Consider the following 27,673-nt stretch of genomic DNA (forward strand, 5'->3'; position numbering starts at 1 on the left):
ATTAAAATTGTCCCCTGGCTCTCCTAACCTCTATGTTAAGCTAATGGTCCTACTAATCTTTTACATTAAGTCATTTGGGATAATTACATCTACATCAACTAAACAAGGCAACTGATGTTATCTTGATTATAGTTACCAACTTATACATGATGATTTGTTGATATTAAAAATCAAATAATCCGTAAAACACTAACACAAATTTGAACACAGCTGATCTTCATTATTGAAAATTACATCATTACAAACTTATAACAAATCAGTATATAAGAAGTACTTGTGTAAAACAGAAATACATATGAACATGCACATACACCACATACATTTACTTAAACTGTGTTCTGTTCATTGTGCTTTTAGGTAAAACAGTATATTTTAAAAGAATGATATAATATTGTCAAAGAAAGTTTGAAACTTTGGTGCATAACTATATATATATATATATATATATATATATATATATATATATATATATATATATATATATATATATATATATATATATATATATAAGATGATTATACAGTAATTGTTTTTATTCAATTAATGTTATGCTAACATGCACATTAAGTTGAGAAGCATATATACATTATGAACCTTTATACAACAGTTTGCTCTGGTCCACTAATTCGATTGGTCGAGTAACATTGCAACAGTGAATATATTTCCTATAACCGTAGTGGAATGTTTCACTGTGTGTATAACTCCGTCTGTGTTCGTCACATAAACGTTTCACTTCCTAGTTTGAAACCGTTACTACAGGAGATTTAGTGACATCATAAGTTTCTCTCTCTGTCTGTATCTCTCTCCAGAGGTTTTTTTATTTGCTTCTGAATTCTTAGTTTTAGGACAGGAGGACATTTATCAAAAACTTTCTGTGGTTTAACTCTATAGCTCTGTAGTTTGTATTTTCCCATTTTGTCCTCTGGCATTAAAAAAAAAGTCTATCCTGGAATGACTCATTGTGAAATTGTGTAAAGCCCTCATCAGTAAAGTGAAGGTATGGTGTCTCTCAGATTCAGAGAGCAGTAAAATCTTTTAAAATAACACTTAGTGGCGAATGCCTTGTAGCTGAAAGTCTTGAGTTAAAGCAGAGATGGAAGTAGAAAATTAATACACAACAGAGCAGACATGCACAAGTGTACAAACTTCCTAATAATGTTTATTATGATAGCCAGACACCTCAAGTGGAAAAAAAAAAGACATTAAGGATTTTCTTTTTTCAAATAGAATTTTCTCATAAACACAGTAAACATGGCTGCACTTGAATGTAGCATTAGGCTAGAAAAAGAGTAAAAACTGCTGGTTATGTGTGTGTGTGTGTGTGTGTATATATATATATATATATATATATATATATATATATATATATATATATATATATATATATATATATATATATATATATATATATATAATGATTACACAAAGCATTGCATCATTGCTGTAATAATTTACATATATTATATATCCATCCAGCTTCTACCGCTTACTCCTTCTTCAGGGTCGCGGGGGAACCTGGAGCCAATCCTAGGGAGCATCGGGCACAAGGCAGGGTACACCCTGGACATGGTCATATATTATATATATAGTATACAGATATAAAAGTAACATTTTATGTGTACAAATAAAACCTATAATTTTACAGATTGATCCAAAAATCATAGCTCTTGAAAGAAAATCTAAACAAGTCTAAGAAAATCAAAACTGAATCTGTAGATATAGAGTCTGAAACTCCTTTACAATTTTCTGACATGAGATCTTTCTGAGATTAAAGGAGTGAAAACAGGGAAAACCAGCTTTGCGACCAGCTGGATTTGAACAGTATCCTAACTACAAACAATTTACACTTTTTTCTATTCTTTTCTATTTTTAAACTGAAAATGAAATGTAAATAAAATGCATGTAAGGCCCTTCTACTGATATATAGCATACAATGATTGACTAGATGAGAGAAGAGATTTGTAATGAGTACTTTAAAGGTGTAAATAAAAATGAAGGAAAAAAAATTTCTTATCAAATGTAGATAAGTTAGAGTACAGGTATGTAATTTGTATAATATTCAAGTAAACTATAAATGCCTCAAAACAATACTTAAGTATAGTTCCAAAATACAGTTACTAAAGTTAGAGATACTTATGCTTAAAGGTCTGTGTTGTGACCTCAAATAGGGGTTTTAACCATATTTTGTACTCTGTAGTATGTGTAGTTTTTGCCCATTTTCTTTAATAAATCACCTCTGGCTCCATTACAATAAAAAAATGTATTCTAAATTGTTAAAACATCTGCTGCAACATTCATTTTGTAATTTAGTACAGCATTACAGTAATCTAAATAAGAAGATATTAGTACTGTGACCAGTTTCTTATTACGTTTTAAAGAAAGCACATAACTAATCCATCCATCCATCCATCTTCTATGCCGCTTATCCTTTTCAGGGTCACGGGGAAACCTGGAGCCTATCACAGGGAGCATCGGGCGCAAGTCGTGGTACACCCTGGACACAGTCACATAACTAATCTTGCCCATATTTTGTCAAAGAAAAAAAACTCAAGTTAGTGATATTATTAGTGTGTATATTAAAAATGAGATAAATTTGTCAGTGTATTATACATGTATGAGGACCCATGTTTATTTTTCCCATGGTTAAGAAAAAAGGGTACTTGACCTATAGGCCTAAACAATAAGCCTTGATCATAATTAGTCGACAAATGTCATCTTTCTTTACTGGCTGTGAGCACATTTGCAATCATGTCAGCCATCAAAATTAATAATATGGGAACAAATAATTGCAATTACTATAACATATAAAATGAAAACAGAATTAATTCTGTGAAGCAACTTAAGACCACTTAGTCTGGATGTTGTAAGATACGTATTTTAAGTCCTGACTGCTCCTTGAAATTGTTTATGAAAATATCCACAAAATCAGATGTGATTGGTGGTGTATGTACACGCAGAACCTGTCTTTGATAGCAAACAGTTCCCTTACATAAATTACGTACAACTATGGCTTCTAGTTCATTCAGAGCCAGATTGAAGATAGCATTGGTGAGTGGACTCCCAGGCTCCAAAAGTCTGAGTTCAGAAGAGATTTGGTCTTTAGGAAGAAGGCAATCCAGAAAACGTTCCAGAATGCTGAACTCTGGTGGGGGGGCAGAAGGCCTCCTTTTTGTTTTCTTCACCCTAGGTTGTGGCTTCTTCACCCTAGTTTGTAGCTTCTTAAGTTTTCTTTCAAGGAAAGACCACTTGATTGTCTGTGGGCCTGTCTCAAATTTCACAGTGGAAAATGTATCAAGATTTGTCACTATCTTTCCCTTGAAAGAAGGGGAAATGGATGCATTGAGACGCTTTGCCAAAATTTGAGAGAATATCAAATGCTCAAAGGTGTTTCTCTCTCCTACCTCTTTATTCTCTATCATTGAATTGTATTTGTATTTTAAGGTCTCAGTCAGTTGACAGCGTTGCTCTTTATATGACTTCACATGCTCCATATCAAGTGAGTGCTCTTCTAAGTCAGTCAAAGATTTAATGGTACTCAATATTTCTGCCCCACTAATCTTCCCTGGTGTTCTATCAGGTGTGTATTTAAAAGGCTTCGGCAGCCGTAAGGCAACATTTGGGAGGATTGTTTCAGTTCTGTGCTGAACTGTGAGTTCTAGTACAAGAGGATAATGATCAGAAACACCCTGTGCTTCAGCTACATCAATATTACACACAAGTCCCAATTTGTGCTCTGGCAGGAAAAACATGTCTATTCTGGATGCTGTCTGTTCTTTCTGACGCCGTGTAATGACCTCATCAGTAGAGCGTTTGTATGACCAGGTGTCTCTGAGATTGAGAGAAACAGTAAAATCTTCTAAAAAAGCTCTGAATGGTGAATGTCTTGCATGAGAACTTAAAGATCTCCGATCAAAGCTAGGATGCAAAACTGTGTTGAAATCACCTCCAACCACTAGCACACCCTCAGCTGTTTCCATCAAATAGTCTTTTAAACTATTTAAGATATCTCTGTCTGCCTTATGATTGTACATGTTAACAAGAGTGTACAGTTCACCATACAGATGACAGAAGAGCACAATGTAGCCACCACTGTAGTCCTCATCATGGCATATGTACTCAAATGGTACTTTGTCTCTTATCAGTATTGCGACTCCTTTACTGCGAGAGTTGTGTACAGTGAAGAAGACTTTCCAGCCTGGAACATCTTCTAAGATGTTGTAACAGTCTGTCCCAACATGTGTCTCTTGTATAAAGACAATATCAGCCTGAAGGTCACTAAGGCTCTTAAAAATGTTTGAGAACTTTTGTGGTAACATCCTGGTATCTCTAATACCGTTTGTGTTCCAGGTGACAAAAAAGAGGCTTTTCTGTTCTGCTTGCATTGTCATTATTAATGATTGAATGTCTGTAAATAAAATACACAATTTAAAACAATTACATTAGATTATATAGTATATAATCATATATTATATGATATCTGTCTAATGTGTGTCATGTGTTGTATGTTTAAAAGAACCCTCAATCTCAAATATCAATCCCATAATAAGTACTATTTAATACAGATTAACCTTGTTGAAAACATACCTTGTGTTCGGCAGTTAGCTGGTAGAACAAATGAAAGAAATTAAGAAATACAAATTTAAGAAATTAAGAAAAATGCTTCAGTTAATTCTACAGAAATTATTGTACATAGTCGAAGTGTTCTACTTGTGGTTAGAACTATTAAAAGTGTTCGTGACCATCAAGCAATAATAATAATAATGTTTAGATGATGTGTATTTCTTAAAGTTTATGTTTATGTAGTTAATTTAACTAAAACTTGAGTAAAATGTACTTATAAACCAAGAAAGTTGCTAGTTAAATTTGCATACATTGTTTAAAATATGCTTACTTAAATTTACTAAGATTTTGTGTGTGCAAATTGTTACCACACTTTTCTTGAATAAGTTAAACTCCAATATATTATTCAGTGTAATGTCATGGCATTCTTACCTTATAGACCAGATAGGTAACTTGAGAGCACAAGATTGGCTCAAAGAATGCAGAGGGACACCAGTGTTTGCTCTGATGGTCCTTAATCACTTGATCTCGGTTCTTAGTTCAGACAACTGTTAAGTAAATGTTTCCATTGTAAGTGATTTTGTTTACGAATTAGAATTTTCCCCTGGCTCTCCTATCCTCTATGTTAAGCTAATGGCCCCACTGATCTTTTACATTAAGTCAGTTGGGATAATTATTTATACATCAACTAAATGATGTTGATCATCATTGATTATAGTTACAAATTTATAAAATTAATCAAAAAATGAAATAATCCATAAAACACTAACACAAAATTGAACACAGCTGATGTTCGTTATTTAAAATTACATCATTAAAGACTAAAACAAATCAGTATTTAAGAAATACATATGAATATCCACATACATCATATACATTTACTTCTGTGCATTGTGTTATGTGTTATACTTCTGCATTTAGGTAAAACAGTGTATTATAAAAGAATGATATAATATTGTCTAAGATATTCGGTGTATAAAAATATTATATATAACTTACCGTGTGCACTCATCTGGTTGCAGAAATAAAGTGTAACTTGAAACAGGAACTTGAAAAAAAAAGTGGAAGCATTTTACATAGGAAAACATGCCAAAGGTGTTGTAAATATCTGGTCCCTAGGATTTACAGCAAAAGGTGGTGATGATGGAAAGATGGAGATTTTTGCTCTTTTCAAGAGAACTGAAAGTGAAAAACCGAAAGCACATGTACACATTTGTGCATCATTTGCATGAGCACATCCCTATTTCCATGATGTCTATATTGTTTAACCCTCTTAAGACCTAACGCAAAACTTGCTTGAGAACAATATAAAAATACTTGTTCACCCAATAAAACAATAAACAATAAAACACATTGTACACTAATATAAGCTACTACAAGCCTCATGTCTCTGTACAAATCTGTAAATGTGTTTAGAATTTGTACATGTAAAGTCAAGTTTGGAAGCACAAATTACATGTAGGTTTACTTGAGCATATTTAAGTCCTCACTATTAACCTTAGAACATCTACTGATCACGGCACGTAATTCATGACCGTGATCCGTAGACACAGACTGATGTAACTGTCCACATCCATTTTTTTGTCATGTTTAATCCCTGCTTCCAACTCCCATGCAGATAATGCAATACATGCAATACAGTCTGTTGCCTTAACTAAGCCTACATACATTTGGAAACATATCAGAAATCACTTAAACTAGTAAACTAGCCTCTGTTGTGACTATGGAGGAAAACATAAAACAAAATCAGAGGCAGCATGGATTGTCAGAATGGTAGCCTGCTAATAGGCTCGAGCATTTCATGAAAGAAAGGGGGTAGAGTCTTCCTTTCAATGTGGACTCTCATTGTATAGTTTTGCACGCAACGGCCCATCGGCGCCTGTGGAGCTTTCAGAGGTTTAATTATCTCAAATGACAATTAAAACTGTCATGGTAAAAATTAGACACACACCTCATTTGAAGGGATGGAAAAATCCTCAGGACTTAGTACCACATCATTGTGTAGATGCAAACTGCCTTCATGAGCAAGTCAGAAGTCCACCTTTCTCCAATTCTCATAGCTGTCCCAAGAAAACACACTCAAACTCTTGGACCACTGAAACAAACATGCAGTTCACATATCGATTGTTTCAAAATATAATGTAATGGCACATATTTAATTAGAATTTATTATTGCCTGTTAAAAACTAACATTTTATATTTACATTCATATGATTTTTGTGCTACTGTTTTTAGAAAAACGTTCAATTCTATTGAGGAACAATAATTTAATAGCATTCAGGAACTATTGTAAGGCATGTATGTATTTGTAATGTTGTAATTCACATCTATTTCAGTAAATATTTTAAATGCTATTATATAGATTTCCTCTTTGGAAAGCTACCTTGTGCACCCACCTAGCAGCAGAACAAACAGTCATACAATTCAGAGGAGCTTTGAAAACATAAGAGCATGTCACAGGCGAAGTAGTTATTGGTCCATACAGCAGAAGAAAGGAAATGATTACTCTATGTAATATATGGCAGGAAAAGCAACTCGGAGGAAACATTAATGATCACTGTTAGAGTGTTTGGTAACACTTTCTATGAAGCCCATGCTTATAATGAATTATACAGTGGGGGAAATAAGTATTGAACGTGTCAAAAAAAGTTCAGCAAATATATTTCCAATGAGGCTTTTCACATGAAATTTTCACCAGTCATCAGTATTAACTCAAGAAATCCAGAAATATAAAGAATTCACAACATTAAAGTCTATAAATAAAGTGATGTGTAATAAAGTGGAATGACATAGGAAAAAAGTACGGACCACGGTAACCGAAATTTATTTAATACTTAGCAGAGTGGATACTTAGTCCACCAGCATGGACCTCGAAATTTGAAGGATCTGGAGAGATTCTGTATGGAGAAATGGTCTCAGAACCCTTGCCATGTATTCTCAACCTCATGTCATTATAGAAGAAGACTCAGAGCTGTTATCTTGGCAAAGGGAGGTAGAACAAACTATTGACTAAAAGGGTGCCAATAATTGTTGCACACCTATATTTAAAAAAATAAATAAAAAATTAACATGTGTTTTGTTTGCAATATTTTGATATCCATGAGAGCAGATTATTTTTATGACTTTTTTAAACAAAAGATCAAAAGATTCAACAATAAAAACAAATTTTCACAGCCTTCTTTGCTCATATTTACCAAGGGTGCCAATATTAGTGGAGGGCACGGTAGGTTCATGGATTTCATTTAAAAAGGAAGAAAGTTTGTCATGTTAGTGTGCAGTACATCTTACATACCTTAAACACCAGACAAGTTACTTGTTTTTGACGCTCCTTGATCCCTTGATCTCAGTTCTCAAGTCAGACAACTGTAAAATAAAAGTTTGCATTGTAAGTTAGTGTCTTTGTTTACCGTTAGTGTTTTTGTTTATTTAATAATCAAATACCAAAAATTGCATAAATGTGTAATAGTACATAAATTCATTCACATACTATTTCCTTTAAAAAATGCTCTCTACGTATTGTGTATTATTAACCTATTTTTCAAAAAATATTATAAATGTTATTATATAGAGTCCCTTGTTGTGAACTTACCTTGCCGCAAAATGTGGTGATTATGGCAAGAGAAAGAAAAGGAGGCTTTTAGCTCCTACATACAAAGCAAGAGAAACAAAACGAATAACAAAAAGCAGGAAATGCACACACACCTACATTCATGCGATGTTTGCATGAGCACATCCCTCTTTCCCTGATGTATTGTCTAACCCATAAAGAACTAAACCTAAGCTTGCTTGGGAATATGTGTGTTTTTGAACACTAAACACTAGGGAAATTGTGTGCCCAAGAAAAAAAAAAAGGTTTATTTTCAACTGTAAATATTGCAAGAACATGTAGAATATATTACATGGAATGAATAAAGTTACAATTTACAATAGACCAATAAACAATAAAACACTTTACAAATTAGTAAATGTTACTGGAGGTCTCTGTGCTACTGTACAACCCTGTGACTGTTTCTATGATTTGGGCATTTAAAGTCAAGTTTAGAAACAAAAATGAAAATGTACTCTAGGTTTTCTTGATCAGGTTTAAGATTGTGTTATTGACAGAACAGCTGCTGCTCACATCCTGTGATCCATAATGGTGATCCATGAAAACAAACTGACGCAAATGTCCACATCCAGTTATAGTCAAATATAACCTCCAAAAAACGCAAATCCTGGATTCAATATGAAACTAAGGTACAAAATGAAAGTAAATTTCTGTGTATTTGTAATTATAGACAAACAGGGCAAGACATTTAATTTTAGCAGGAGGACATCTGCTAATAAGCATCCAACATAAATGCTGCCAAGGGGCATGTATGAGCACAACATGTCTGTAAATGAAAGACAGGTCATGCACTCTGTCTCAGTTTTGAGAATCAGATCTTCTAGATTCCTCAGAGCCAAATCGAGGATGAGGTTGGTGATTGGACAAATGTCTGAGTTCCCCAGAAGAGTTTTGGAAAATGCTACACAAAATAGTAATTATTCTATTTGATTCTAATTCCCAGGTACTCAACAGCTTTATTAGAAAGATTTCAACCAGATCAAAAACTTGAGGCAGAGAAAAGTAACAAAAAAGGCAGTGGTCAGGCTATGTGCAAACAGGATAAAGGGCAAGACAAAAATAAGAATTGAGAATACTGTACTAGATATAAAATTTAAAAACATAAAAACAGAGAGACTTTAAGAACATGAACTGTATGGTAACGACTGGTAAAAAACACAGAGTGTATATAATGACTTGAATGAATGTAAGTCCTTTAAAATTAGGACTCTTTAATAATAGTGGGACCGCTACTATTACAAAAAGGGGCCACAGTGGATGCAGTTTCCACAAACCTTCTTTTCATTACATTTTTGTGTCAGTATAAAACAAATAAAACATGAGTGGTTATTTGATTGTGGTTTTAAATCTAGGCTGCAAGAAATGAAAAAAAAAAACAAGACATTGATTGCTTTCACATAACTTAACTGATAATTGATATGCCATTATATAAGGTAATGAGGTCAGCATCAAACACATGATTTAGGTAGTTATGTTCATAAGGATATAAAATTGTCACAAATAATCTGCTCTACATATTGATGATGTGTACATCATCAATAAATGGAATACATTGTACATATACATAATAATTAAAATAAAGTTAGTTCACATCATGTACAGCTGTTTATAATTTAAAAATTTTCAAGATGGCATGTTTCAGGTAAATTGAGACAGTCTTAATGAAGAGAGGATAGGTGAAGGTATATAATAAGCGCATGAATGGATATGTGAAATCCCTAGCAACCATGATAAAATGATGCATGGATGGAATTTTTCTGAATTAAATTGTGTTTTTATGAAGAATTGTAATAAGTAAGGGAATAGTGTAGACTGTGATATTTTACTTCAGCCTAATAAGTATTCATAAATGTATACGTGTTGTTGATTTTAATATTTTTTAAATCCTTCATTATGGTGTTATTGAAAGAAATAAATTGTGGATAATGTTGCCTACTTCATGGTGTTGAAACCCTTTATTGTTGTTATGGCATTAAGGAATGACTTCCAGAATGTTAAACATATAATTGTGCATGAGGGTTAAGTCCTAAACCAATGAAAACACCTGTCCCAAATTCCCAAACATGTCATTAAGCCTCTCAAAATATATTATAAATGTAATTTATAAATGTAATATAAATTTATTTACATCAAATATAGATAGTCAACACTTTGAAGGTTATTTCCTTTATTAATCTCAAGAAAGCTAAGACATAAATGTGTACCAATATTTCTGAATTCACTCTGCTTATTTTGTTGCTGTTTTGGGCCTGCAGTCCAGACCCGAAGTAAGGGTGCCTGTGTATTATTTACTGTGTGTTTGTTGTGTGTGTTTGTTTTGTGTGTGTGTGTGTGTGTGTGTGTGTGTGTGTGTGTGTGTGTGTGTGTGTGTGTGTGTGTGTGTGTGGTCAGGTTATGACTCCAGACCCCTGCAGTGTCAGTCGCACTGGTTGATGCTGAAGATGAAGACGGATCAGGGTCTGAATCAGGAGAGTTTGCGTCACTATCAGTTTCCGTTTCAACATCGCCTGAACTTTCACTGCTATCACTATCTAGAATCCTCGCTCTCGCCTGTGTAACTGTGTATGTGTTCTCTTTTTTTTCACTGTTTTAGATGTACCTGTGTTCACTGTAGGTGTAACATTACCTGGAACATGATTAGCTTTTCGCTTTGGCATTTTTAGTTCACTTCTACTAGTACACCAATATTCACGCTTGGATCTTCATCGTAATGCCGGCGTAATAATGTAATCGCGTCATGACGTCATCAACCTTCCGGGTTAAAAAATAATAATTAAATAAGTAGGGAATCATAGCAGAGTAATGCCGGTACACCGGCTTTACGGGGATAACGTTTACACTGTAAATCCTCTATATCGGCCTTACGGGGATTTGGCATAGACGACCAAGCCGGTATATCGTCCTTACGGGAATAGATCAAAGACGGGCAAACTGGTTTTCTGGCCATACTGGTTAATAGGGTTAAAAATGCTTTTGTTGTTGTACTTAACCACCTACTTAACCACTTGAATGTCAATCTTGACTAATCTTTACTAATGTACTTTACATTTTTTAATGATTAATGATTTATTTAATTAGTATTATATTAACATGCACTGTAGATGCAATTACTGATAGCTTACAAATCTTTAGAAACATAAATACAATCAGATTTTACTATTTAATAGATATTAGGTATAAGGTTAGGGTATTGCAAATTTACAACTATTGAATTCATGTCATACACACACTTGTTAACAAGTTTTTATAACAACACATATAACTATAGATTACAGATATGTCTGTGCTACTAGTGTTAATGTTATGAAATACATGATAAATATGTTATGAAATACATTAGAAATATATTATAAATAAATGAGGGGGGGGGTTGCACTATTTGTTACTTTTTAAAATGTTCATATTATAGTCTCTTTTTAATTGTTTATAAAAATCCTTGCTGTTTTTATGTGGTTCAATTTGTGTGTGTGTGGGTGTTGGTACACAGTTGCAGTCGGAAGTTTACATACCCCTTGCAGAATCTACAAAGTCTTAATACTCTTAACAAAATAAGAGGGATCATAAAAATGTTCTTGTTGAACATGATCATGTTTTTTTATTATTTAGTACTGCCCTGAATAAGCTATTTCACATAACAGATGTTTACATATAGTCCATAAGACAATAGTTGAATTTATAAAAAATTACCCCATTCAAAAGTTTACATACCCTCATACTCTTGATTCTTAATACCTGGATGATCCATGACTATTTTTTGTTTTGTGATAGTTGTACATGAGTCCCTTGTTTGTCCTGAGTAATTAAATTGACCACTGTTCTTCAGGAAAAATCCTCCAGCTCCAGCACATTCTTTGCCTTACCAACATTTTCTGCATATTTGACCCCTCATACACAACTACGAGGGGTACACAACTAACTAATTGTTAGTTTGTTCTTTTTTTTTATATATTTAGTACTACCCTTCAGAAGCTAAATAGATATTTACATGTCACCCAAAACACAAAATACTGATAATTTACACCGATCGTCCTGTTCAAAGGGGGTATGCAAACTTCTGACTGGAACTGTATGGTCTCTATATGTCTGTTCTTTACAAAATGTAAATACATTTGTTTGACTTATTTTCTTTTTTGTTAATAAATATTCATATTATATACATATTGTATGAATTCATATTGTTCATATTGTATTTTTTTTAATTGTTTGTAAAACTCCTTGATGTTTTTAAGTGGTTGAATATATTTGTGAGTGTGCCTGTGTGTGAGAATTTTTTTTGTCTTTAAATATCCTGTAAATATATTTACTTGTTATTTTGTTGTTTTTAAAGGAGTGTTGTTAATAGATGTTCGTATTGTAGTGTATTTGTTCATGTTTAATAAAAGTCATTAATCTTATTAAATGGTTGAATTTGTGTTTCTCTGCTAAAATGAAGTACATTTAGCAGTTTCTGGGCCACATCTGGCCCGGAGACCAAACCGACTCTCAGCCAGATCTGTCTTACAGTGTCTGGGCCAGACCCGGGCCACATAAAACAATATAAGTCACTTTACAGTGTGTGGGCCGGATCTGGGCCAGAGGAAATTGTATGTGTCGGTTTTCAATGTGTGGACCAGTTTTTGGCCGGGGACCCAGGCTTATACTGGGCCAGAACTAAAGCAAGTATGTGGCCCACAAGTGGGCCAGACAAATTCTGCTCACTGTGGAAGACGTGGCTGACCACATTCTCCCCCTGATTAGAGCAATCAGCAACAAATCTCATTTCAAGCGGTGCAAGCCCTACATGGAACACCGGTTTTGGGTTAGACCAAAAGAGAGCGGACAGCGGACAATGAAACCGATGGTAAACAAGTGAGATGTGTGGTGACAAGGTTTCTTGACCCATAAGCCATTTGAGCAGCCCACATTAAAAGCAGCAAAAAACATTCAAAAGAAACAATATCCCGTACTGTTTTATTTCTTAATTATTGTATGACTGCTTATGTGATCTATGCATCTGTTTTTACCATGATGTATAACGATAAAAAACAATTTATATGACTCTCCAAGTTTTATTCTTCTGCTTCTCCCCTTCAATTTGATGAGTCAAAAGATGATAAGATTACTTAAAGATGATAATTGCTCATTAATCGCCCAGTACATTTGCATACGAATCCAAAGCTACTCAAGCTACAGTAAGTGAGCATATGCTCAACAATATATGGAAAAAAAAAAACAAGTTTCATTCATCCATTTGGCCCATGTATAAAAACGCATCTGGAGAACTTGAAAGTGGATTTAAACAGTTTGGAACAGACACACTTTTGCAAAATTCCTCCATGGGATCTCAAAAAGCCAAAAATCCTTCTGGATTTAACAAGGAACCATAAATCCAAAACACATCTGAATGATTTCCATCAACAATTTCTGGACATAAGAGCAGTATAGCCACATCATATTTCAATATACACAAATGGATCTTAATCTGGAAATAAAGTGGCAGAGGCTTTTGCAACAAACCAACTGTGTCATGGTAAATGTGTAGTTTTCACTGCAGAGTCAAACGCTCTTCTACTGGCACTGAAGTTTATTTTGCTCCACAAAAGCATTTTTTAATAATAACTGATTCAAAATTGTGTCTTGAAGCACTGAAAGCTACTAAAACTGATCACTCACCAATCGTGAAGATTTTAAACAGACTGTCATCTCTTGAAGCAAAGAGTTTTAATGTTATTTTCTGCTGGGTACCTGGATTCATGAATCTCCGGTAATGAGCAAGCAGACAGAGCTGCCAGAGAAGCACTGGCTACTGACCCATTAAAATGTCCTATACTTTCCACAGATTTGAAACCAACTCTGAATGCATACATCAAAAACAAATGGCGTTTGGAGTGGGATCAATGTCTAAACAACAAATTACAGGAAATAAAACTTGTTGCTGGGATAAGATATGTGTTCCCTTTTAATAATTGCTGAGATCAAGTCATTTACACATGATGTCGGATAGGACATAGAAGACTCACACAACAATTTTTACTATCAGGAAAAAAATCCGCCAAAGTGCTCATCTTCCATTAAACATGTTTTACTGGACTGTCATACTTCTACATATCTGAGGAAACTGTATTATTAAGCTGATACTTTTGAAACGGCTTTTAATCAAGTGAATCCACATTTAGCTTTAGAGTTTTTAGGAAAAATGAATCTAAACACATAATTTAACTCTAACTTAAATAACTAAATCCAACTATGCTCCAACCATGAATATAGCCATAGAAGCTGGCATGGTGAAAAGAAATGAAAGACAGTAAAATAATGTTACAAAGCATTCTTTTTTTTTTTTTTTTCAAGCTACAGTAAAATCTAAGTTAAACTGGGAAATTAAATTGTAGTCTATACAACTGCACCTATTTATGGATATTGCTCTAAATATTCTGTATAGCGAATAAAAATCACAAACATGACACTTGTGAATAAACTATTTTATATATTAAATAAAAAATATATAATATAGTTGTCTTGAATATCTCCACAGGTCATAAAAAATATAAATGTGGAGTCCAACAACTGAAAGCACACTGTGAGACTTAAAATTTAAAGTAGCATTTTTGTATTTAATTACTTCTATTTCTGAATAAATAATCATTATGTCATTAAATCACAACTCTATTTTGATTTGTAGTCAGAAGCTATACTAAATGATGAATAAGCTAAAAAAAAAAAAATCCCAAACATGACACTTGTAAATTAAGTAATTTTATACATGCAATTTATTAGATCCTTAAAATAAAAAGACAGCTAAATTGTGAAAAAAAAAAAAATGTTGGAATGACAATAAATTGCTAATAATCCATCACCTGAATCTTTTTAACTGGCATGGGCCTCTAGTCAGTGTTGTTCACGCCCCCCAATGGCCACCTACGTGTGCATGGATTAATACAGATGATCCTTCTGTAAAGGCATCTCAAAATGACCAAGGTCATCAAAGTGCATTCACAATACATCAGGATGATGAGGGCTGCTGGAAGATCCACCCGAGAAATACAACACCATCTAAGTTGGGGTACAGGCTACATTGAGCACAATCAGAAGACACTACAAAGAACGAAGACCACGCATGCATAAACCTCGCAAGATAAATACGTAAGTTATATCTTACAAACTTCATACAATATGATGCTATTAAAAAGTAAACTAAAACAAAGCAGTGGTGTTATAATGTTGGTGATGACAAATATATATATTTTTTCCATTGGTTTTTAATGACATTATTACAGCCATTATGATTATGAACATTACTAGCCAGAATGATGAACTGACTTCAGCTTCTGTGAAACAACAGCTGTGGCATGAAAATGGATTAGACATCAGTGAGCAATCCATTTGGAGGATCAGGCAAATAATGGGCTGGAAGTACATGAAAACCCAGCACTGTCCCATGATCAGAGACAAAAACAGAGAGATACATCTCCAGCAAGCGCAAAAATGGATCAATGAGAAGGAGACATTTCACAACATCATCTTCACCAGTGAAACAACAGTGGCTTTGGAGCGCTTTGCCACCATGTCGTTCTGTAAGACGGGTGTCATGTCACAGCAAACCGGTGAATGCATTTCCCATCCTTCACTGTGGCCTACAACCATGGCCACCATGGACTACACTTCCCACACACACACGCATTCACCTTCTCTGGAATACTATTCAGATACACTTGTTCCCAATCACATTCACAATAAAACCACACTATAAAAGAGACTGCTCATTCACAATGTCTTTGTGAAGTAATATGCTCAATTGCTATTGTCTCTGCCATTTACCAAGCCATGCTATTGTGTTGTTATTCTGGTTTTTTACTTTATTTGTTCCCTTGACCTTGATTTCTGCCGTACCTGATCTAGACCGGTTATCTGATTGCCTGACCTCTGCCTATCTTTGTTGCTGTTTTTGCGTTGCCCTCTGGAATATATGCTCTTCAATAAAGCTCTTAACTGTGATTGCATCTGTCCTCAACGCCATTATGTGACAACGGGGAGATGTGTCTCCAAACCAAAGCCAAAACACCCATTATAAGTTCATGTGTGGGGAACAATATCAAGACTAGGACCAGCGCCTATTGCGGGAACCTATGGCTCGCGAGCCAGATGTGGCTCTTTCGATGGCTGCATCTCGCTCGCAGACAAATCTTTAATAAAAAAAATAATAACGTTAAAAATATAAAACATTCTCATGTATTTCAATCCATTCATTTCCTACCGCTCATGTTCATGGTTGCGGGTGGCTGGAGCCAATCATAGCTGTCCTCCAGGACGACACCAAATTTTTATTGGATAATGCGTAACGTACATGGGTCGTTGTGAGGTCAGGAAGTAAACTTCCCTCCTTTGAATCAAATAGTCAGCTAGCTAATTGCAGAAACCCTTTTATCGAAGAAGATGGCTAAAAGAAAAAAAGATGAGGAGTATCGTACTTTTCAGCAGGAATGGAAAGAGGAATTCGCCTTTGTGGAGAGAGCAGGTTCTGCAGTGTGTCTAATATGCAATGATGAAACTGCATCGATGAAACAGTCAAATATAAAGCGGCACTTCGACACACGCCATACTACATTTGCATCGAAATATCCTGCAGGGGACAGCAGGAAGAGAGCATGTCAAGAGCTACTGTGAAGAGTGCAAGCTAGTCAGCAGCAACTCCGTGTTTGGACCCAACAAGGTGACTGGAATTCGGCTAGCTTTGCTGGTGCTTTAGCAATTGTGAGAAACGGAAAGCCAGTCACAGATGGGGAGTATGCCAAAACATTCATGCTTGATGTTGCCAATGAACTTTTTGACGACTTTTCAGAAAAAGACAAGATGATCAAACGAATAAAAGACATGTCTCTGTCGGCAAGAACTGTTCACGATCGTACCATCATGATGGCAAATCAAATTGAGGCAACACAATTGAAGGACATAAATGCAGCACCATTCTTTACTCTCGCTTTGGATGAATCAACAGACGTAAACCATTTATCCCAGTTCAGCGTGATTGCAAGGTATGCTGTCGGTGACACACTACGTGAGGAAAGTCTTGCTGTTTTGCCTATGAAAGGGACAACAAGAGGGGAGGATTTATTCAAGTCCTTCACTGAGCTCGCTACCGATGGATAAACTTATTTCGGTGTGTACTGATGGTGCTCCATGCATGGTGGGGAAAAACAGGATTCGTAGCACTTCTTCGTGAACATGAAAAGAGACCCATCCTAAGTTTTCACTGCATCCTACATCAGGAGGCGCTTTGTGCTCAGATGTGTGGCGAGCAGCTTGGTGAGGTGATGTCGCTGGTCATTCGGGTGGTCAACTTTATTGTTGCCCAAGCTTTAAATGATCTCCAGTTTAAAACACTGCTGGATGAAGTTGGGAATAATTATCCTGGTCTGCTTCTGCACAGCAATGTGTGTTGGTTGTCAAGAGGGAAGGTGCTCAGCCGTTTCGCGGCTTGTCTGAGCGAAATCCGGACTTTTCTTGAAATGAAAAACGTTGATCATCCTGAGTTAGCTAACACTGAGTGGCTCCTGAAGTTCTACTATCTCGTGGACATGACTGAACATCTGAACCAGCTCAATGTGAAAATGCAAGGCGTTGGAAATACAGTCTTATCCCTTCAACAAGCAGTGTTTGCATTTGAAAACAAGCTAGAACTCTTCATCGCTGACATTGAAACAGGTCGTTTACTACACTTTGAAAAACTGGGAGAGTTTAAAGATGCATGCACAGCAAGTGACCCTGCTCAACATCTTGATCTTCAGCAGCTAGCGGGCTTCACATCTAATCTCCTGCAGTCATTCAAAGCGTGCTTTGGAGAATTTCGTGAGCGCACTCATCTTTTTAAGTTCATCACCCATCCACACGAGTGTGCAGTGGACAGCGCCGACCTGAGTTACATCCCCGGTGTCTCCGTCAGAGATTTTGAGCTACAAGCTGCTGACCTGAAGGCTTCAGACATGTGGGTGAATAAGTTCAAGTCACTGAATGAAGATTTGGAAAGACTTGCACAACAGCAAGCAGAGTTGGCGAGCAAACACAACTGGGGAGAAATTAAAAAACTTCAACCCGCGGACCAGCTGATTGTCAAAACTTGGAACGCGCTTCCCGTCACATACCACACACTGCAGCGTGTGAGTATTTCTGTACTGACAATGTTTGGCTCTACGTATGCATGTGAGCAGTCTTTCTCACATCTAAAGAACATTAAGACCAACCTACGATCACGTTTAATGGATGGAAGTCTCAACGCCTGCATGAAGCTTAACCTCACCACGTATCAACCAGACTACAAAGCCATCAGCAAAACCATGCAGCACCAGAAGTCGCATTAATGGTAAGAAGTACTTTATTCATCATTTGTTAGCAACAGCATAACAACGTTATTAAAAAGAATTCAGAGACTTATAGTACTTTAAAAGTGTTGGTCTTACATAAAATGCACACATTTACTTGTATTTAGTTTTAAACATATTGTATGGCTCTCACGGAATTACATTTTAAAATATGTGGTGTTCATGGCTCTCTCAGCCAAAAAGGTTCCCGACAACTGGACTATTGCAATCTTCTTAGGGATAATGGATCGTTTGTTCTTTGAGGATGCTATTATAAAAGAAAGAGCAGCTCCATATATTAGGGATAACTTCGGAGTATACCACCATTTTTTTTCAAATCCAATGACCCTAAGTACACCGCTTCAAAAAGAGTCATTGCTGAAGAGGGTATAAACTAACTTAAGACTGTGGCACGCGGTGAAGGACCACATTCGAAAGAAGGCTAAACTGACAACAAAGTCTGACTTGGTTGCTGTCAGAAATTTTTTCTGGTTTGAGGAACTGACAGAAATGGCATACAATAATTATAACAACAGACTGTTTAAAGTTCTTCTTCCAGCCATGGTTGAGCATTGGGGACACACACTGGCATGTAGAAGATCATTTTCAAACTTTCATTAACTTTACCTTGTACATTATATATCCTGTTTTGGATTTGCTAAAAACCCCCAAATGTGACTTTAAAATAATTTAGGATTGTAGTTCATTTCTACATTAAAGATTAAGTACACAGACTTGACCCATTTGTGTTATTTCATGCAGTAGCTTTTCTGGCGGTAATATGATTCTATTGTGTGGAAAAAATATTTTGAATAAGTGTTTTAAAACTTTTGACAGGTAGTGTATTTAAACAGTTGATTCAACTTTTCCTTTAATAAATAAACTTTGTTTCTTTTGAACAATGCAGAAATGCATTAAGAAAAAAACTTTAATTTTAATAAAAATAAAATCATGTTGCTCACTCCCATGAAGCACTGAGAATGATGTAATTGAGTCGGTGTTCCTACACTCTCAAACTACTTAAATATTATCTACATTAATATTTTGCAATACCAAAGACATGCATGGTAGGCAGATTGGCGTGTCTAAAGTGTCCGTAGTGTATGAATGGGTGTGTGAGTGAGTATGTGATTGTGCCCTGCGATGGACAGGCACCCTGTCCAGGGTGTACCCCACCCTGTGCCCGATGTTACCTGGGATAGGCTCCAGGTTAAGAGCCTGAAGAAGGAGTAAGTGGTAGAAGATGGATGGATGGATGGATAAAATATTTGATGAAGTCATGTTTGATGTATGAAAACAAATTATGTTAATGTAATTCAAGTTAACCGATGCACAAATTTAAATTAAGTAAATTCACTGGGCTTTTTTTCAGTGTATGGACTTCTGTGTTCACTTTAAACTCGTCTTTTTTAAACAATAAAACTAGGAAAAGAAAAGAAAATTAATCTTAGAAAAGAATAAAAGTTTCCATTGGCAAGAAAGGAGAAGATAGAATTAATTTAATGTTACCTTGAGGAACCTTCTACAGTCAAAAAAAAAAAAAAAAACACTTGAGCTGGGGCTCAATCTCCAGTCACTGGCGTATTAAACCTGTATGTTACCACTGCTCTGTCCTTGCACACATTTAATAGCAACGTTAATTTAAATACTATAGTTATTATACCTGTACCACATGACTCAAGCATGCTCACTTTATATACTTAAATTAATTAGAAACTTTATATTTTTATGTGAACCATTCAACCACACATTCCATTTTTATTATACTGTGTTAAGCTACCGTATGTTGTTCTATGCTTCACCTCGTGGTTGTTGTGTGAAGCACAACAAATTAATTTAAATTCTTAGAACCATGCGTGCAGGATACCGCGTGATCGCACGTGACAAGTCATGTGAAACCGTATGAAAAAACGTGATTTCTAAATATTTAGAAATATTAACTAAATACAATAAGCTTTTACTTTAAGTACTGCAAAAAAGTTCTGTTTACCAGCATACATACTACATATAACTATAGATTACAGATCCTTCTAAAGAGATGTACTTAAGCAAATGTATAGCCTATCTATAGCCCGAGGTTTGGGCAAAATCTTTCTCAAATAAGAGTAGAAATATAGAGGCAAAAATCCAACTGAGTGAAAATCAAGAAGTATCTAAAAAGTGAAGATTTTAACTGATGAAAAGAGCTGACCACAAGTTCATCATGCTTAACCCTGCATGACTAGCTAGCTCACTAAGGAATCAGTTATCAGTGAAATATTTCTGCTAACAAAAAGTCTATTTTAATTGTGGATACAGTGATGGACATTGATCTCCCACTGTGGTACCAATGGGTCCTTACTGAAATGGCCATAACAATTCAATTCAATAAAATTTTATATCTATAGCACATTTTACAATGGACATTGTCTCAAATCAGCTTTACAGAAACATATAAACACAGGATACAGATTTTTAGTGTGTGAATTAATCCCTATTGAGCAAGCCGGTGGCGACTGTGGCAAGGAAAAACTCCAAAAGATGATATGAGGAAGAAACCTTGAGAGGAACCAGACTCAGAAGGGAATCAGTCCTCATCTGAGTAACAACGGATAGTGTGAAAGTAAAAGAAAGTTCATTATGGGCTTTACATTAAGTTTTTATTGAACTGTTCACCAAAGGAGACCTGAGATCACCAATAACAGACCTTTTGCTCACAAGATTTTATCAAATGCATTCCAAATCTGGATTTAAAGTGAAGCAAATTAGTAAATGAATCACATGTAAATAAATCATACGTAAATGGATCACATGAAAATGAATCACATGAAAATGTATCACATGTAAATGAGTCACATGTAAATGAATCATATGAAAATGAATAAATAAATTAAAGACAGATGCATTCTAAATAACTTTCTTTTCCCAATAAAGAGGATTATAGGCATATAATCTAATATATTATAGGTTCTGTGGTTTCATCACACTGACTAAAACATTCTATTCTAAATTGCTTCTAGATGCCAATGAGTATGTAATTATGTGTTTGATGGACATGTTGTCAGAATCTACCATAAAACTGGGATGCATAAACAGTGCTGTTAACATTCATCACAGCTTATTTTAAGTCCTGAAATTCTTGTGAAATGTTTCACTCTTCTAAGCACGTTCTTATATCTTGTTGACTGTGTATGTATGAGCAGAAGTGTTGGTGTTCCGATAATAATGATCTCATTATATCTCATCTTTGTCATTGTTAAGTTTTTTAAATTGGACTTATTTCATTGACACATGCTGATAGTGGACCAGTCTGGAGAGTGGGAGCAGATCTACAAGCTGTATAGATGTCACGTAATGGACGTAAAGGAGGTAGGAAGGATGCAAATGCAGATAAAAGCTTTATTATATGAGCAACAGGCAGACAAATTCAAATCGTGAAACATAGAAGTGTTCATAAACAGGCAATAGGTCAGGCGATCAGCAAACAAGGCAAAACAAGAATCGAGAATGAGCGAAAGAACAATATCAAAACAATCACACACGTATCGAGAAACAAACACTTGGTATATGGAAACTCACGTAATACTTTGCAAATATTTAGTGTTCAAACAGTCTCTATTATGTGTGGTGCGATTGTGCGTGAGATCGGATGCAGGTGTGCATGATTACAATGAATGTGAGTGCTCTGGGAATTGCGATCCATGGCGGCCATGTTTGTAAGCCACAGTGCAGGATAGGTAAATGTAGTCAATGGTGTATATATATATATATATATATATATATATATATATATATATATATATATATATATATATATATATAAAAAGGCTAAATAATTCCCACAAGGCACATACAAGTCAGACAAAACAAACAAGTCCAGGCGCAAAATGTTCTTGCACCGGAAGTGAAAAGTGTAAAATCGTACACTGGACCGGCCATGAATAATTAAGAGACAGCATCTCCTCATAGGATAATAACACACAGTCTCATGAATAATTATGAGACACCAACGCGTCATCGATGTACTATAGTACATTGCAACATCACTGCCTGTAATGGCATTTTAAACCCCGAAGACGAAACTAGCGGAAAAAAAGCTCAATATTAACCAGTTTTCTCCTACAATTAAAATTAACGGATACTAAAATTGTCTTTTAATATGTGAGACATGTACGCCTGTGTTAAAATCTCAGAAAATGTAGTTTAGTTTTTCATGATGCTTTAAGGCCTAATAAGTTTTGACAAACAGAAGTGTGTCGAAATATTTGCACGTGCCAAATAATATAATTAAATAATTAATTCATTTAACTCCATGACACATTTAAAGAGGCTTTCTGTCAGTTTTAACAAAAGTGTAAGTCATGCCGCTTCAGAATATGATATAAATGTTTTTTTTGTTTTTTTTTATGTCATTTGTAAATAGTCAAAACCTTGCAGTTGTGTCGGGGTCTATGTTTTATTAATAGCAAAATAACAGACAAAGTGGAAATTCTAAATTGTGGCCTAGGTGCTATAGTCAACACTAACACCATAACACTACTTAACACCAGACAACACACAAGCAGCTTCAACTCAAAGGCTCTGAACAGTTGACAAGACTCAAGTTAAAGTAAAATATAAAACTCTATAAGCAGTATTTGATAGTCATACACTGAGGAAAACAGCATGCTCTACAAAAAAAAAAAAAAAAATGTTGATGTATGACAAATTAGACCATATTTTTTTCTTCTGAGCATACAAATGAACTTCAAATGATAAATGGATGAACTTGACATTGCAAACAATAAATATATTGTATATTATATTAAATGCAGGGAGACATAAGTGTTTGCTGTTGCTGATCTCAGTTCAGCTCAGACAACTGTTGTTCACTGTCCAATGTTCAATGTAAGTAATTCTGTTTATTACCAAATGGAATTTTTTCCAGGATGCCCACAAAATAACCAAATCTTCTGCATGAAACCAAAACAAATGCTGTTATCTGGTTTGAAGTTAAGAATTATTGTGAATGATTACTTTGTTAGGCTATTCATCATTGATATTAAAATAATTTAAAAATTCAGAATTCAAAACAAACAAATCATTATTTAAGCCATACTTTTGTAATACATATGAACATCCAGTTCATGCGGCAATTGTTTCAAAATATAATGTAATGGCACATATTTCATTAGAATTTATTATTGCCTGCTAATAACTAAATGTATTTAGAAAAACATTCAATTCTATTGAGGAACAATAATTTAATAGCATTCAGGAACTATTGTAAGGTATGTATTTGTAATGTTGTAATTCACATAAATTTCAGTAAATATTTTAAATGTTATTCTATAGATTTCCTCTTTTGAAAGCTACCTTGTGCACTCACCTAGTAGCAGAACAAACAGTCACATGAATCATACAATTCAGAGGAGCTTTGAAAACACAAGAGCATGTCACAGGTGATGTAGTTATTGGTCCATACAGCAGAAGAAAGAAATGATTATTCTATGTAATATATGGCAGGAAAAGCAAATTGGAGAAAACATTAATGATCACTGTTAGAGTGTTTGGTAACACTTTCTATGAAGCCCATGTTTATAGTCAATTTTACAGTGGGGGAAATAAGTATTGGACGCATCAAAAAATGTTCAGTAAATGTATTTACAATGAGGCTGTTCACATGAAATTTTCACCAGCCATCAGTATTAACTCAAGAAATCAAGAAATATAAAGAATTCACAACATTAAACTCTATAAATAAAGTGATGTGTAATAAAGTGGAATGACACAGGAAAAAAGTATTGAACATGCTAAAAAAAAAGCAGTTCTCCAAGGCAAGGTAAGGCGAGGAACAAGATGAAATCTGTAAATAATTATACCCCCTATGTGTGCAAATTAATATCAGCTGGGTTAGTAAGTTGATGGTCTACAAAAAGGCTTTTCGTTACCAAGGTGTCACACAAGAAACAACTCATGATGGGTAAAAGCAAAGGGCTCTCTCAAGGCCTTCTCATCCTTATTGTTGCAAAACATATTGATGAAATTGGATACAGACATATTTCAAAAACAGTAAGCACCATTGGGTCCATTATCCACAAGTGGAAGCAACATCACTCCATCATCAACCGGCCACACACAGGAGCTCCTCGTAAGATTTCTGACCAGGGAGTCAGAAGAATAGTCAGAAGAGTAGCCCAAGAGCCAAGGATCACTCAGAAATTGCCCCAGAAACACTTGGAGGCAGCAGGTGCCATCGTCACAGAGAAAACAATAGGCAATGCACTCCCCTGCTCACGCTCACCCCGCAAGACTCCATTACTAAAGAAAAGGCATGTTGAAGCTCATTTAACGTTTGCTTCAACTCATTTGGACAAGCCTATGAAATACTAGGAGAGTGTAGTCTGGTCAGACGAGATCAAAATTGAACAATTTTAGCTGTCATACCACAGACCATGTTTGGAGAAACAGGATTCATTTTTTTCATGCAGGAAGCGTCTTGAAGATGTCACTACAAGCAAATGCTTCTCTGCTAAGTATTAAATAAATTTCAGTTAGTATGTTCAATACTTTTTTCCTGTATCATTCCCCTGTATTACACATAACTTAATGTATGGACTTCAATGTTGTGATTTCTTCATATTTCCTGATTTCTTAAGTTAATACTGATGTCTGGTGAAAATTTCATGTGAATAGCCTCAGTGAAAATATATTTCTAAAATGCTGATGCGTCCAATACTTATTTCCCCCACTGTAAATATTATTTGGAGTATGTATGGACATGACAAATCATGCAACCATGTAGCCAGGAATGATTGTGCATGTCTTTATTCAATTAATCTTGTGAGAACATGCATAGTAAATCATTGTCAATCATTATATATTGTATTATATATAAATATTATTTACTGATAAATTACAAACATTTATAAACATAAACTAAATATAAACAGCTTTCACTTTAGTTTTGATACTACAAACTATTACATTCTATAAATTCATGTCTAACACACATTTTTAGCTCCATATTGTCATGGGAAAACAAAAGTACATCTTCCTCTAATTAAATCACCTTATATCAAGGGTTTTAAGGCCATTTCCAGAGAACTTGATATTCACCATTCTACAGTGAGAATTGAGGATCGTTTACAAATGGATAGCCTTCAAAGCAGTTACCAGGCTTCCCAGGAGTGGATATCTCAGCAAATTCAGTCCAAGGTCAGACAGTTTAACACTCAGAGATGTAAAGAAAAACTCAAGAACTACATCATGTGACCATCAGGCCTCTGTAAGCACATAAATTGTTAATGTTCATGACAGCACAGTCAGAAAAAGCCTGAACAAGTATTGCTTTCATTGAAGGGTGGCTATGAAAAAGACCATTCTCTCCAAAAATGAATGTGAAGCACAATTTCAGTTACAAGATTGCATGTGAACAAACCAGAAACGTTCTGGAACAATATACTTTGGACTGATGAGACCAAGGTGGAGATGTTTGGCTATCATTCACAGCACCATGTTTGGCAAAAACCAAACACAATGTGGCACCACAAACACCCCATACCACCTGTCAAGTCTAGTGGTAGAGGGGTGATGATTTGGACTGGTTTTGCAGCCGCAGGACCTGGGAAACTTGCCGTCATTGAGACAACGATGAACTCCACTTTATACCAGAATGTTCTTGAAACAAATGTGAGGCCATCTGTCCAGCAGCTTAAGCTGAACCAAAATTGGGTTATGTAACAGGAAACTGAACCCAAGCACACCAGCAAATCAACGTCTGAATGGCAAAAGAAGAAAAAAAATCAAGGTTTTGGAATGGCCAAGTAAAAGTCTATACCTCAACCCCTTTGAGATCCCTTGGCAGGATATTAAGAGAGCTGTACACAAACAAATGCCCTCAAATGTCAATAAACTGAAGCAATTTTCTAAACAAGAGTGGGCCAAAATTTCTCCAACATGATGTGAAAGACTGATGAACTCCTAAAGAAAATGTTTTCTTCGAGTATTTGCTCCTAAAGGAGGTTCTACAAGTTACTGAATTATAGGGTGTACTTATTATTTTTAACCTGGTTTCTGAATGCTGATTTACATTTAAGAAAAAAAAAAGCCTAAAAATTCTACCTATTGTAATCTGGTGTTTGTTTATTTGTTTGTTTGTTTGTTTGTTTGTTTGTTTGTTTAAAGAAGTTAGTGAGGACCACACAATCATTATTTAGGCCCTGATCAATTAAAAACCTAGAAATGAAGGAGTGTGTACTTTCTTGTTCCCATGACTGTGCATATATAATCATAAATTAATGATCATTATCTGTAACTGGTGGTTAACTTTACAAATATATTATCTTAACAATTACAAATATTTTGTCAGCATATATAGTGTACATAACAGCTCATTTAGTGATAAAAGAATATATTCAAGGTTCTCAGAGAACTCACACATTGTAATCATGAATACACACACAAGCAACTACAAACACTGTTATTTATTATTTTCATATGTGTCAAACTCTAAATAACGATTTTTTTTATTGATGTAATAATAAAAAGTTAGTATACTGTGGTAAAAGAAAAGAAAAATAAACATAGATAGATTGTATGTAGAAAGGTACTGAAATGAACAGTAGTATAAAATTTACTGACACTAAACTGTTTTAATAGTAGCTTTAACAGTTGTGTCATTAAGGTAACAGTTGTGAGCTACAGTTCATGGCCATATGCAGCAGTTACTTGCTGACTAAAATAAGAACTGAATTCCAACTTCATTTACAAGACTTCTTTCTTTTTTTTTTCTTTTTTTTTTAATAGATGAAAACAGTCAATTACGCAGAGATTCTTACGTTCTAATGCACATAGATGTAAAGTAAATGTAGCAATATATTTAAAATACATCCAGGAAAATAAGCATATATTTAAAATATACTGGTAAATATATTTCATAGCCTTTTCCAATATGCTCTCAATATATTTTAATTCACTACAAGTGAACTTCAGTTCTGCAGTAAGCGTGACCTTAGTATTTTAAGAGTTCTATCGTCCATTGTGTGCAAAGAAGAAGGGCAGTTTTTATCTGCTAGGTTTTGCTGCAAAAATAAGAAGCAAGTGTGACAGTCAAAGTCTCCAGAAGAACTGTGGTTGGTTTTGCAAGATGCTCAAAAAAAAAACAAACAAAAAAAAAACTTACAGCACATTTCCTTATAAAACTGCACTAACTATT

The 27,673-nt window shown here is 34.9% G+C and overlaps 1 protein-coding gene across 4 annotated transcripts in view; it reads right to left on the reverse strand.

Annotated features, from left to right (window-relative positions):
- Positions 1 to 1,394: 1,394 nt before the first annotated feature.
- The window catches only part of LOC124627508 (uncharacterized), a 62,154-nt gene continuing 35,875 nt past the window's right edge, over positions 1,395 to 27,673 (reverse strand). Inside the window, exons 1-7 of one of the 4 annotated variants that reach the window (XM_053680231.1) lie at positions 8,150 to 8,341; positions 7,853 to 7,923; positions 6,512 to 6,620; positions 5,560 to 5,608; positions 4,993 to 5,108; positions 4,585 to 4,602; positions 1,395 to 4,405 (exon numbers count right to left, since the gene is read on the reverse strand). In XM_053680231.1, the coding sequence (XP_053536206.1) occupies positions 2,850 to 4,388 (1,539 nt within the window). In that variant the 5' untranslated portion in view covers positions 4,389 to 4,405; positions 4,585 to 4,602; positions 4,993 to 5,108; ... (2 more) ...; positions 7,853 to 7,923; positions 8,150 to 8,341 and the 3' untranslated portion in view covers positions 1,395 to 2,849. Of the gene's footprint in view, positions 4,406 to 4,584; positions 4,603 to 4,992; positions 5,109 to 5,559; positions 5,609 to 6,511; positions 6,656 to 7,852; positions 7,924 to 8,149; positions 8,342 to 27,673 lie in introns of those variants that run through there. The other 3 variants (XM_053680238.1, XM_053680223.1, XM_053680236.1) reach the window with 3 other exon arrangements.

The sequence above is a fragment of the Ictalurus punctatus genome, chromosome 1 (genome assembly GCF_001660625.3).
Source record: "Ictalurus punctatus breed USDA103 chromosome 1, Coco_2.0, whole genome shotgun sequence".
In the NCBI taxonomy this organism is placed as follows: Eukaryota; Metazoa; Chordata; class Actinopteri; order Siluriformes; family Ictaluridae; genus Ictalurus; species Ictalurus punctatus.